The sequence below is a fragment of the Chlorocebus sabaeus genome, chromosome 21, assembly GCF_047675955.1.
Source record: "Chlorocebus sabaeus isolate Y175 chromosome 21, mChlSab1.0.hap1, whole genome shotgun sequence".
Lineage (NCBI taxonomy): Eukaryota > Metazoa > Chordata > Mammalia > Primates > Cercopithecidae > Chlorocebus > Chlorocebus sabaeus.
In genome coordinates, this window is record NC_132924.1 from 90,053,835 (window position 1) to 90,067,483 (window position 13,649).

The 13,649-nt window shown below is 42.6% G+C and overlaps 1 protein-coding gene across 14 annotated transcripts in view; it reads left to right on the plus strand.

Annotated features, from left to right (window-relative positions):
• The window catches only part of ST7 (suppression of tumorigenicity 7), a 276,697-nt gene that overhangs the window by 243,393 nt on the left and 19,655 nt on the right, over positions 1-13,649 (plus strand). For all 14 annotated transcript variants that reach the window (XM_007982681.3, XM_007982683.3, XM_007982682.3 and 11 more), the window contains one exon: positions 13,032-13,182. In XM_007982681.3, the coding sequence (XP_007980872.1) occupies positions 13,032-13,182 (151 nt within the window). The remainder of the gene's footprint in view (positions 1-13,031; positions 13,183-13,649) is intronic.

Consider the following 13,649-nt stretch of genomic DNA (forward strand, 5'->3'; position numbering starts at 1 on the left):
TTTCACTCTATTGATTGTTTTCTTTGCTACACAGAAGCATTTCAGTTTGACATAGTCCCACTTGTGTATTTTAGCTTTTGTTGCTTGTGCTTTTGGTGTCATATCTAAGAAATCATTGCTAAAACTAATGTCATGAAGTTATTCCCCTCCTTTACTTTCTTCTAAAAGTTTTATAGTTTCTGGTTTTACATTTAAATTTTTAATGCATTTTGAGTTGATTTTTTGTATGGTGTAAGATAAGAGTTCAATTTCATTCTGTTACATTTTGTAGAAGAGAATTATCTACTTCTTCCCTCTCCCAGACCCCCTGACCCAAGGCAGGGTTGTACTCTGTCACCCAGGCTGGAGTGTAATGACACAATCATAGCTCATTATAACCTCAAATTCCAGGGTTCAAGGGATCCTCCAGCCTCAGCCTCTAGAGTAACTGGGACTATAGGTATGTGCCCCTACACTAAGCCAGCTTTTAAAAATTTTTAATAGAGACAAGGTCTCTGTTGCCCAGGTTATTCCTCAAGCAGTCCTTCTACCTCGTCCTCCCAAAGTGCTGGGATTACGGGTGTGAGGGACTGTGCACACAGCCTAATCTACTTCTTGAGTCCTCCATGGTAGATACCAAGTTGACATGATGGGTCAACTTCTGTAATGAACCTCTTTGGGCAAGAAGACTTTTTAGTCAGGATTATTTCCTGAGGGTAGATTTGAAGTATGGGAATTACTAAGTCATGTGTGGAAACACTTAAGGCTCTTGATATTGCCAAACTACTTGCCAAAAAAGATTATAGCAGTTTAAATCAGCAGACAACTCCTTCTTCACCATTTTATCATACCCTCACTGTCGTCGAGCAGTTTGTTTAAAAAGGAAAGAAGGGGAGCAATAAATATTTATGAACCTATTAAGTACAAATGGAATTTTGTTCTTTAAGTCTGCATTTCTTTGCCACTACTAACTTGGTTGAACATTGTTAGCCATTTGTATTTATTCCTTTCTGAATTGTCAGGCAAAACATATTATAACAACAGAGCAAGGAAGACAAGGAGAGCTATGAAGTATCATTGAAAGGGTTCATCATGCCTGTAATTCCAGCACTTTGGGAGGCTGAGGCAGGGAGATTGCTTGAGTCTAGGAGTTTGAGACCAGCCTGGACAATATAGTGAGACCTCATCTCCACAAACAAACAAAAAAATTAGCTGGGTGTGGTGGCACACACCTATAATCCTAGCTATTCGGGAGGCTGAGCCAACAGGTCAAGACTGCAGTGAGCCACGATTGTGCTGTTGCACCACAGCCTGGGTGACAGAAAGAGACTTTGTCTCTAAAAAAGAGAAAAGTGCAAAAGTGTTCAGAACAGTTACTCCCATTACTTGCTGTCCACAGGACTGGAATAAAGTATGGGCGGAGGGAGTTATTTTCCTGCCCATTCTTGTTTTGATAAAATGAGGATAAAAGTAATGGCTTCACAGGACTGATGACAGGTAAATGAAATTACATCGTGTAATTCATTCAGTACCTGCTCAATACATGTTGGCCCCTTCATTATCTCTTCCTTTTTACCTCCCGTTCTATTTCTGTGCTTGCAGGCTAGGTGGAAATAGAGGCCGCCTAGAAACATGCATTAACAGGTGCTTCTTGGGCCACCCTAGCCTGAAGAAGGAAACCAGAGAGTATAACAGTGGCACCTCAATGCCTTGGCCTTGAGGACCCTCAGGGTCCCTTCAGGCCTCCAGATTTGAGGGGAGGCTCTAGCATGTTCTGGCTGCAGCTATTGTCTTCAGGGATTCTGCAGCTTATAGCTGCTTGGTAAGTTCTTTGCTTGTGGCTGATTAAGTGTTACCCATTTCCGACCTGTGTCTTATATTCTTGTTCTGAGCCTGGTACCATCCCTGCTCCCTGCCAACCCACTCCCATCAGGTCCTCTACCCCAGCACAACACTTCACGTCTGGTATGAAACTTGCCCATACGCAGGCCCCTTCCTCTCCCTGTTGCACCTGCCTCCTCAGGTGGAACAGACTTGAAAGCCTGTCCTAGGCATGCATGAGGTTGCCTCGTAAAACATCACTGTGTCTTCTACTTTGATTACAGAGGCAGGTGTCCCCTCTATTATGGAGGCTGAAGCCACCTGTCTTTCAATTATATAACTCATATTTCCCTGTCTGAGTAATCAAGATTGTAGGGCTACATTAACAGTCCCTAATACACACATACATACACCGAACCCATCATCATTGGCTGCCCCAGCAAAATGTTTCCAGATTCTATTAAGTTTTCACTCTTTCCAAAGCTTTTCTTCTTCAGCCTATAAAAAGCAAGCAGCTGTTTGTTTCATTCCCAGGGGTACTTCTACCAATTGGAGTTGGGCTGTTGGAGTCATTTCCACTGCCTACCACCGGGACAAGGAGAGCAGTGTGAGTGGAAGAGAGAGAGGTGGCAGGGAAATCTCCCTTAGTGTGAGCTGTGTGGTCAGGGGTCCCAGGTGCCCAGAGTCATAGAGGAGGTAGGGACCCACTTGAACATCACCAGGTACTTTTTTCAGACCTGGCCTAAGCAGTTTGGCGTCTCCCAGCCTGGGTTGCTTATATCTCCTTCCTCCCTGACCCTGCACCCTCTGTCTTGGTGCCTATTCTCATTATCAGAGTTGGCAAGGCTCTCATGCCCTCAGAAGAGGAATTCTTCCATTTCCTCCCTCAGCTGGAAACCACACACCTTGCTAACTCTCCTGTCAACCACAACATATTTGAACTACTCTTACTTAAGCAGGATCACTCTGCTCTAATAGAATAAACAGGAGACAACCCTGCAACTTTACTTCATCCTGGAGGGGCTAACCTTCCTGCTGCTGTCCACCAGCTTCTCTAGTCTCCAAAGGTATACAATTCTGAAGCAGAGTCCCCTTTTCCCTCCCAGCAGCACATTCAGCTAGCACTTATTGAGCACTAATTATGTGCCAGCCACTGGAACGCTGGTCAGTACATGATGCGTGCTGTCACAAGAATTGCTCAGTCATTGAGAAGACAGACTGGCCCGTGCCCCCGTGAGACAGGCAGAGTGCTGCTGGGCCCACCACAGTGAGGCAGCCAGCTCACAGTCAGAGTTGGGGCAGATAACCCAGGTACTCTGTAACTTCTGGAAGCCAGATCCTGTGCTTTGCTGTTAGAAACATTCTCCAAGTGTGCAGTGGTAGGGGAGTGGCCTGGCGGTATACAGAATGCCCAAACCTCCCTCTCAACTCTGAAAACCTTGAACGTGGTAGTTCCCAGAATTGAGCCTTGGCTGATAGGAAAGGCTGACCTGGTCAATATCACCAAGGAGGGCTTCCCAAGTCACGGGTCTTCACTACCACACACAGGCCTCCGCTGGCCAGCTTGTGTTTACTTCTACAAAAACAAACAATTTTTAACTTTTTTAAAGCAGTAAACATTTTTCCTCTCCTAATTCAGTCTTACATGAAACCTTAATAAATAAGCAAGTAGATGCTCTGCCTGAAACTGGGATGAGAAGTCTGGTGGCCCAGCAACCCCAAGGCCCCTCTGCATACAGTTCAGAAAATAACACATGGCTGTGACCCATCACCCCCAGAAAATCCTAAGCTTTTGAGGTCCCACCCATAGAGGAGGAGGCCTCACATCCTGCTCTGAGCAGCAGGGAGGAGCCTGCGGAGCCAGTACCAGTTCCTTAGCATGTCCGAGTGCTGTAGACAGAGCTGCTGAGGGGAAAAAATCAAGAAAACTTGCCAGCACCAACGGGGGATAGCTTTCATCTTAATCTTGCCCCAAATCCCAGAACCAGTAAACCATCTGCTGTCCTCACTGCGCCCGCCCAAGAGGTAGCGGAGGGCACAACGGGCAGTCCCAGAGGGTACCGAGGGGAGAAGGGTGCCACACTCCCAGCACTCGTTTCAGCAGCGGGGCAGACTGGGGTTGACACAATATGGAGGTGAGGACCTAGCCTAATACATATATTTAGCTTTCAAATTTTAAGTCTAGGAGTGTGGGAAGTCATGAGAAAACAGAGAGGAAAGAATGAAGAATGTTATGACAGAAATACATTCCCATTAAAAACGTACTTTCTTTTTTAAAAAAAAAAAAGAAAGCTCATCTCATGTTAATCTAGAAACTAGTTTCATGGGGATTTCAAGAGGCTTGTGGAAGAAAACATCATGGTAATTGTATATGCTAATGGAGTACCTACAGGACATTGTTATAGTGATGGAAATTCTATTTCATGCAAACACTAAAGCAATCCTCCCTTTATATCTTGGTAAAGCTGATTGACAGAGTATAAAATTGCTTTTTAATCCAATTTAGGAAACAAAATGTGTAGTGGGTTTTAGTATTTTAAAATGCTTGAAGCGTGGAAGCAGAAATTCAAAATACCCTGACAGACTGTCTATGATATTGTATATCAACAGGACATTTTAGAAATATTATTTCAATATAAGTTTCTTTGAATTGAGTCATATTTTGTTCCAAAGCTTTTTTGGATTAGAGTAAGGAGAACGTATTGTGGAAATATGACCCAGAGGAAAATGAACAGAAACCAGTTTTTAGCCACATTTCTCAGGAATAGGAAGTTTATAAGTCTCTTTCTTTAACAAAAAGTACTGCAGCTGCTTTCTCCAAGACTATCCCCATACAGGCCACCCCCACCAGGCTCATCACCTCTACTGAGGTCACTCTTATTAAGCTCGCTGCCACCTAGGCCACCAGAACTGTTGACCTCTTCTCAAATCTCATCCTATTTCATCTCTCCTCGGCATTTGGTCCCACTGACTAAATGCTTTGGTCCCACTGACCGACTGCTTTTTATGTCTTTTTTTTTTTTTTTTTTTTTTTTTATGAGACAGGGTCTTGCTCTGTCACCCAGGCTTGAATGCAGTGGTGCTATCATGGCAGTCCTCCCACCTGACCCTCCACTTCAGTTTTGCCATGTTTCCCAGGCTGGTCTTGAACTCCTGGGCTGAAGAGATTTGCCTGCCTTGGCCTCCCAGTGTACTGGGATTACAGGTGTGAGCCACTGCCCCCTGCCAGCCTGCTTCTTATGTCTTGAGGCCATCTTGACCCCATGACACCTACTCTCTGTGCCACTCCTGTATGTCAGCACTCTCCTCCTCCTCCTCTTCTGTGCTGCCACGCACTTATGTTTTCCGGGGAGTTCTGTTCACTGCCCTCTCCCTGATTGCTCGAAGCTGTCTTGAGAGATCTCTGCTGCTCCTACTGCGCAGCTCCCACCTCTGGCCCAGAACGCCCACATTTGTGTCTCCAGCTTCTCTCCTAAGCTCTAGACCTGCAGACCAAGCTGCCTTCAGGCCATTTTTCCAGGGATGTTCTGCAGGTTCTTCAAGCTGTTTTTGTTACCTTTCCCTGCTAAGCCTCTTCCTCTTCTGGTGTCTTTACGCTAGCTAAGGAACTCACATTATTCTAGTTTCTTACACTAAAAATTTGTCACCTTTGGTTCCTCCCCTCACTCTCACATTTAGTCAGGCACCAAGTCCTGGAAAAGCTCCTCCTTCATCCCCCAATTTTGTCCCCATCACCTGGACTCTAACAGGAGCTTTTTAAGACTTTGCTAATTTCCATCTCTTCCCTGTCTGTTGATCCTACACATAATTCACCCATTTCTTTCAGAATTGCAAACTGCACAACTCACTTCCCAGTTGCCTATGGCAGTGATTTCCAAACTGTCCTCCTAGGAGAGCCAGGAGGGTTCCCCAGACCTCTCTTGGGTCCATCCCTCAGATTTCCCCACAGCTTTCTTTTGCATCAGCTTCACAGAGTCTAAGTGTTTTTTTTCTCTCTCTCTGAACAAATTACAGCCATCTCTCAGTATCTGCAGGAGATTGGTTCCAGGACCCGTCACATATACCAAAATCTACGCATACTCAAGTCCCCGAGTCAGCCCTGCAGAACCCAATAGAACCTGTGTTCTGCAAAAAAATCAGCTCTCCATATATGCAGGTTTCCCATTGCATGAATACTGTATTTTCAATCTGTGTTTGGTTGAAAAAAAATTTGTATAAAAGTGGGCCTGTGCAGTTCAAACCCAGGTTGCTCAAGAACCAACTGTATTCTGTGTCTAAAAGTTTGAAAACCAGCTACTAAAGGTCAGGGCACCCTCTGGAGCAGATCATGAAGGCCTTTTACAGCCTACTTTTTCCACTTCACTCCTTTGGAGAGTGGCCTGAGTTCAAATGCAGGTTCTGCCACGTGCAACTGTGCAACTCTGAACAAGTTACTTCCTAAAGCCTTCATTTTCCCATCTGTGAAACAGGAATGGTAATATTAGCTCTGTCACAGAGAGTGTTAAGGAGTTACTGAGATAATGCTTGGCACGTGTGTTAGTGCGTAATCAGTGTTGGCAATAACCATCATGTTAGTAGTCAGGCCCCACCAGTTTAGAAACACATCATGCCCTTTGATGCCTTGGTTTGCTTTTGGTAGCCTTCGATGCTTTTGGTATACTTTGCCCTTTCATGCTGGTTTGGAATCCCCCCTCCTCATTTTTTCAGTATAAACTCTTATGTAATTAGTAAGATTGATATTTTCATTTTTCTGTGAAGCCTTCTCAGACACAATGCTGTCCATTTGCTTCCTTAGTGCTAAGTTTATACATCTTTCTAAGCTACTCACCATGTTGAATTTTATTCTTTCTCTATACATTCTCTTTTTCTCTCCTTCCTCCCACTGTCTCTCTCTCCCTCCTCTACTCCTACAAAGACTATGGATCATCAAGGTGGGGACCTGACCTGATTCATGTCCATGCCCTTGAGGTAAATTATGGGTGCTTCCATAGCTGTGTCCTTGGAATACACAAAGGATCCTTCCATAGCCATGTCCTTGGATAGCCTGTGGGTGCTCCCGTATCTATATTCTTGGGATACACTGTGAGCCTTCACATATTTTTTGAATGAAGCAAAGTAACCAATGAATAGATAAGTGAACCAGGAAGAAGAAGGTACCTTGTGATGAGGATCGCTGAGTGGTACTGAAATCACCAGGTTTAATTTGACAATTCAGCTTTGCTTTATGCCTGGCTCCGTATTGATCGGTTAATGACCCTTGGTAGCCAGGTCTCTTCAACTGATCTGCTACTACAATAAAAGTGCTGAAGTATTTTACCCAAAAACAAACTCAGTTATCTGTGGGACATGTATATGTGGAAAACACAAATTACCTCTACAGTAATATGATCATATAATATTTTTTAGTGGCAAAAATATCTACTATTCAATGCACACTTATATGCCTAGTACTATGTGAATGAATGCTTTACATATATTACTTAATCTTCAAAAATTAAACCCAGCAAGGTATGTTTTTACTATTCCAGTTTTACAGATGAGCAAAGAATCATGTCCAGGGTCTTGTAGCTAAACAGTAGAGCCAGGATTCCAGTAAGTGATTCAGAGTGGCAGATGGTAGATGAGATTAAGGCAAGGAATCCTGGTGACATGTACCGCATTCTCCATCACCACATGATCTGAGTGAGCTGTGACTACTTGCAGTGTTTTTTGTCCTGTCCCTGCTTTGTGTCTTACTCATTCCAGGGAGTAAGCAACATTGAAAGTCAGACTATGTGGTGTCTCTCCCAAATAGCACTAGCTTAATTCGCAGAACTCTTTATTGATGTTTTAAAAACATCTTTTCTGGTGTTAGGCCATTTTATCAGAACCAGTTGCACCAAAGCATTGTAGGCATGAAAAAAATTGCTATCTCCAGTTGTCTTTTGTTTGTGTGTTTGTGTGTATGTGTGTGTGTGTGCATGTGTGTTTTGATGCAAGTCTAGAAAATAGATTTGTATTACATATATACATACATACATGTACATACATATATAGCGAGAAAAAAATAAAAATATTTATTGCAAGCCAGGCATGGTAGCATGTGCCTGTAGTCTTAGTAACTTGGGAGGCGGAGGCAGGAAGATCGCCTGAGCCCAGGAGTTCAAGGTTGCAGTGAGCTATGATTGCACCACTACACTTCAGCCTGGATAACAGAGCGAGACCCCATCCCTTACAAAATGTTTATTATGGAAAACTTGGAAAGCACAGAAAGAGTACAAAAGAAGTTAATCTCCCATTAAAATCAAATATTTAACCACCATGAACATTCAACCTGTGACTTTCTACTGGTTTTTAATGTCTACCTATACATTTTTATTGTCAAAATAATTAATAATCTGCTATGTAAATTGTTAGGGTACATTGATTTTTTTTCATTTAGCAATGTATCATGAACATTTCCCTGTGCTAATACATATTCTTTCATTACCTGGTTTTGGGAGCCACTTAATAGCCATCATTAACTGTGATATAAGTTAATTTACCTGTTTTTTTTTTTTCACATTTTGCTTATTCCCATACTTTTGCTAATGATTTTTATATGACTTATGCTATTGTTGATATTGCAAATCCCAAAAAAGAGGTGTATGAGTTAATTCTTTGGTATTAACATTTATGTGAATGATAACTATGGGATCATTTTCATTCAAATTATTATAGAATTTTAAGATCTTAGCAAAAAGCACTTTAGCAGCCACCCAAGGTGGCCTCTAATAGGCCACATCTCTTCAGCAGTTTCCTTGACAGCTGAGCCAGTCTTGTCTCAGAGACCTCCATGAATAGGCGCTGCTCACACCTAAAGACCATAGCTCTCTGCTTCTCTTCATATGCCCTGACTTTAGGTGCTCCTGCAGTGGATGCTGACACAAATAGATTTTGAAAAGTTGCTTCCGAAATTTTTAGAAGCACTGCACTTCAAGATCAGTGTGATTTTATCTGGGAGGGAAGTTAGACGCAGGATGGCGGGCAAGATAGCACAGAATGCTGGCTGAGCTAGTAGAAACCAAGCCATTATTATAGATGGACAAAGCGTGTTCTCTGATTTGCAAGCTATAGTTATTCTAATTGATTTCTGCATACTTGTGGATAGGGATCTGCCCTCTTCCATTTATTTTTCTCCTAACAAGTAAGACGTGAAATGTTGTTCCATGCTTTTCTAATTTAAATGTTGTACATGTTGAGAACTGATCTTGCCAGCCATTTTAAGCCTGGCCAAAAACATAACACATTGTTGTTATTAGCCTTCACCATTTAGTTAGGGCCAATATTTTGTTTAGAATTATAAAGGAGTATAAATCTCTTTTATAGTCATAGCCGATTGCTGCCATAAGGTAGATAAGATGAGAAGGCAGAGTTACTTCCTTAATGTGTTGCTTTGGTTAGCCTCATAAGGCTGATTAGGCCAGGGATGTTCACTTTGAGAGACTTCTTGGGAAGTAAGATTTCAATTTAATTCAGCTTAAAAAAATATTACCTTGATGTGCAAGGCTCTGTAGGAGGTGCGGGAGGGGAAATTAAGATGCAGATGACAAGGTTCATGCTCTTCCGGGTCTTATGATTCAACAGAGAAACAAGATACATGATAACTAATATAAGGTGGCATGTGAGTAGTACACATACACAAAGATTAGAGAGAGCTTAGAGGAGAAACAGCATTACCTCATGGCCTGTGTTTGGGGCTGTGGATGATGGCCTTGAGGCCATATGCATCCCACTGAGCCTGCAGGCTGAGTAAGCCATCTGTCTCACACACATGTGTACTACTATTTTTCAAATGTTTTATGTGTAGATGCCCTGGTGGCCAACAATGCTTTTAGATTAATTTTTGTTTTATTACATTTATTGTAGCTTTTTGTCATATTGTATATTTTCAGTCAGTAGCTACTACCCTGATGATTCCTGTCATGAGCACCTTTGAAATTTTTTCATGTTAAAAATTGGTCCAGGGCCGGGCGCGGTGGCTCAAGCCTGTAATCCCAGCACTTTGGGAGGCCGAGACAGGCGGATCACGAGGTCAGGAGATCGAGATCATCCTGGCTAACACGGTGAAACCCCGTCTCTACTAAAAATACAAAAAACTAGCCGGGCGAGGTGACGGGCGCCTGTAGTCCCAGCTACTCCGGAGGCTGAGGCAGGAGAATGGCGTAAACCCGGGAGGCGGAGCTTGCAGTGAGCCCTCTCACAAAAAAAAAAAAAAAAAAAAAAATTGGTCCAGTTATCCAAAGATGAAAAACCATTGTCTACAGCGGCCTTCAATGTTGTCCAAAAGACTTTTCTGTGATCATGGAAATATTCCCTGCATTGTCCAATACAGTAGTTATTAGCCACATGCAGTACCTGAGCACTTGAAATATGGCTAGTGAGATGGAAGAACTGAATTTTTAATTTTGTTTGGTTTTAATTAATTTAAATATAAATAGCCACATGTGGTAGAAACTGTCGTATTGAACAGGGATAGCACATATCTATAATGCCTCTTTGTCAGGAATTTTCGGAACTCCTACCCTCGCCTGCCAGTTGACTTGTCCTGCCTCCTGCTAGCTTATCTTTTCTTTTCTTTTTTTTTTTTTGTTTTTGTTTTTAGATGGAGTCTTGCTCTGTCACCCAGGCTAGAGTGCAGTAGCACAGTCTCAGCTCACTGCAACCTCTGCCTCCTGGGTGCAAGCAATTCTCTGCCTTAGCCTCCTGAGCAGCTGGGATTATAGGCACCCACCACCACACCCAGCTAATTTTTGTATTTTTAGTAGAGACAGAGTTTCACCATCTTGGCCAGGCTGGTCTTGAACTCCTGACCTCGTGATCCACCCTCCACGACCTCCCAAAGTGATGGGATTATAGCCGTCAGCCACCGCACCTGGCCTTGCTAGTTTATTTTCTACCCACAAATGTGGGTGACTACCAGGCCCACTCCTTCTCAGGTGCCCCTATTCCTGAAGGTTCTTTAGGCTAAGAGAAGAGTTCTTTCATAGATCCTTAATCAAATGTAAAAGCCTTTTCTAATCAAAGAAATGAGAAGAATGGGAGTTTACACTTATAGCCACCATCTGATTTCAGGGGCTTTAAGGAGATTTCTGTATACCTGGGACACATGAGTTAGTTGTTTTCATATTTTATTTGTTTCAAATTTTATAAGCATGATCCTTCTTTAAAAATTGACTATTTGATAGACGTGGTGACTATGAATAATTAGAAAATCAGATGAAAATCTTATTCCGGGGGTCTCATTAGGCCAGAAATCTCCCTTCTCCATTGTTTTTTCCATGATGATTATTATGGATAACCAAATGCTCTTCCTTCTCCAACTTACTCTGAAACAATTAATACAGTTTATAACACTTTACAAGTTATTTGTTTTTCTCATGACTCATGGCCTCGGGGTCCTTTAAGACCATCACTGGCAGTAGCAATGTACATTTTAATGGTTCCTATTAAGGTAACAAAATCACAAGAGGATAGTCAGGTAACTCCAAACATAAAATTCACCATAAAGTAAATATAACTGTATTATGACTGATACTCATATAAACATAGTGCAAATTGGATTGCTAGGTAATTCTCTATTGTTATTTTTCGAAAAAGACTTTTGTCTTGCACTGTTTTAAAACAAGACATTAGGAGGAAAGCAGTAGTTCATAGAATCCAAAAAGGCAGATGGCCAAAAAGTTCTTTTAGAACGCATGTTTGAGGAGTTTACCAAAATAACAAACACCTGTCATGACCAGCCTGGAAATGGGTCCCAGGTCTTTCTGTGGAGTGGGGCTTTCTATCCTACCTCCTCCCAAGTGTGACGACCATATCACTGTCCTCCTGCTGCTCTCTGGGTGTCTCTCTTTCACTTCCCTACTCTTTCTGCTTTGAGGCCAGAAGCTTGGAGGTTTCTTCAGATATCAGACCCAGAGTGAGGAAAGTTGCCGTTGCTGAGCCAAGATGCCTGCATGTGTTCTCCTGGCTCCTGCCGGGCCATACACCTCGACACCAAGCGTGCCAATGGGAGAGGAAGCTTAAGGGCAACTGGGTGATGCCCAAAGGGTACAAATCCTCAACTAGATGACAGGGAAACATTGATAGTTGTACCATAGTGTCCATTCTGTATACCAGGACTCTTCTACCTTTCACTGTCTTTCATAAACTTCCACGGACAGAAAAATACCTAGGCAGTTATTTCTGATAGTAACATTTTGGAACACCTTTTTTTAGCACTTGCTCTTGCTGTCCATATCCCTCTGTAGTCTGTTAGTCTCCATTTTAAAGGAGATTGCATGGGCTATTGTTATGTTTGTCTTTGGTGGTGGTAGTGGGGTGGGTGTGTGGGTGGGGGTGTGGGTGTGGGTGTGGTTGTGGGTGTGGGTGTCACGGATGGATCCAGGAGGGGAGAATGCCAGCCAGAAAAGAAAGGTTAACATTTGCAATTATAAAATAACCTTCAAAAATTGCTCCCTATCTATCCTATAGTAAAACAGAAGAATAAAAATGGAAACGTAGTCTTTTCTCAGCCCCCGGAAGTATATCCATTCTTGCCCTATACTCCTACCCACTTTGTAGAAGATAGCAATGAAGAGGTGTATGCTGAGACCCCCATTCCCCACCCCCACTCCCTAGTCTTTGGGAAAGGATCTAAGAGTGTCACAGTTTGGGGTCTATAACGCTCCCCTCCCTTGGGTCTTCCCATGCTCTGGCTGCCACCCTTCCTCCCTGTAGCACTTGAGCAGCTGTGGGTGGCTCTTTTCATAGGACAAGATTCTTCTCCTTGATACATGTGTATAGAAAAAAATAGTGGACAGTGCTACTCAATCTCAAATCTTTCTACTGCACTTGGTTTAACCACATAACTTTTTAACCTTCATGTGTCCATTTTATAAGGTTTCATTCTGCTTCCAAAATTATACCAAATTATCATGTCTTCTACATTTTCCTTTATGCTATTTGAGTCTTATGTATTTCTTTGATTAGAGTGTCTTAGTCTGAAAGCCTCTGATCTTCACTGTAGGAAACTAGTACAAGGCTAATCATCTGTCAGCAAACTTTGTGTTGCTGGATGTTTTAGTAATTGCCGTCAAATGTAGTAATGAGGTTTCAGGTTTAATGAAATGCTTATAAATGGTGGCTTTAGGGAAATCAACTGCTCCATTTTCAATACTGAATTCCAAATTACTTATGTATTAACACAACTGTGTCCTCCTTTTTTATTTCAGTACCTACTAGAAATGAAAAGCTTAATCCTACCCCCAGAACATATCCTGAAGAGAGGAGACAGTGAAGCAATAGCATATGCATTCTTTCATCTTGCACACTGGAAGAGAGTGGAAGGGGCTTTGAATCTTTTGCATTGTACGTGGGAAGGCAGTAAGTACTCTTCTTTTTTTGAAACATTTTTAAGAGCATGAAGAGGTGCTAAAATGTTTTTGTACTGAGTGTTTATGATGAATAATGAAGATTTACATATGTACTGCTCTTGTGTTCTGTGATGGCGCATGTAAGCCAGTTAGTGACTTAGTTTCTTCCATCCCCCGGTGGTGGTGGATATTCCTGTGGTGAGGCCGTTTCCACAGCTCAGAAGGGTAAGTTTATGTTATAGAAGGGATGAACCCAGATGTTCTTCAAAGGGGCACCCTGTCACCCTGAAAACCCTGTTTGGAAACTTGGACAGCCCCACAGCATCCTGGTAATCTTTGGCATGGGGTTAGGCTTCGTGCTGGACGCTGATGACCACTTCTTGATGGCCTTTCTGGGAGGGTTGGCTAAGAGCCACAGTTATCCTCCACTGGAGTCAGAGTGACTACCCAAAAAGGTGTGGCAGTTATGCTTCAAAC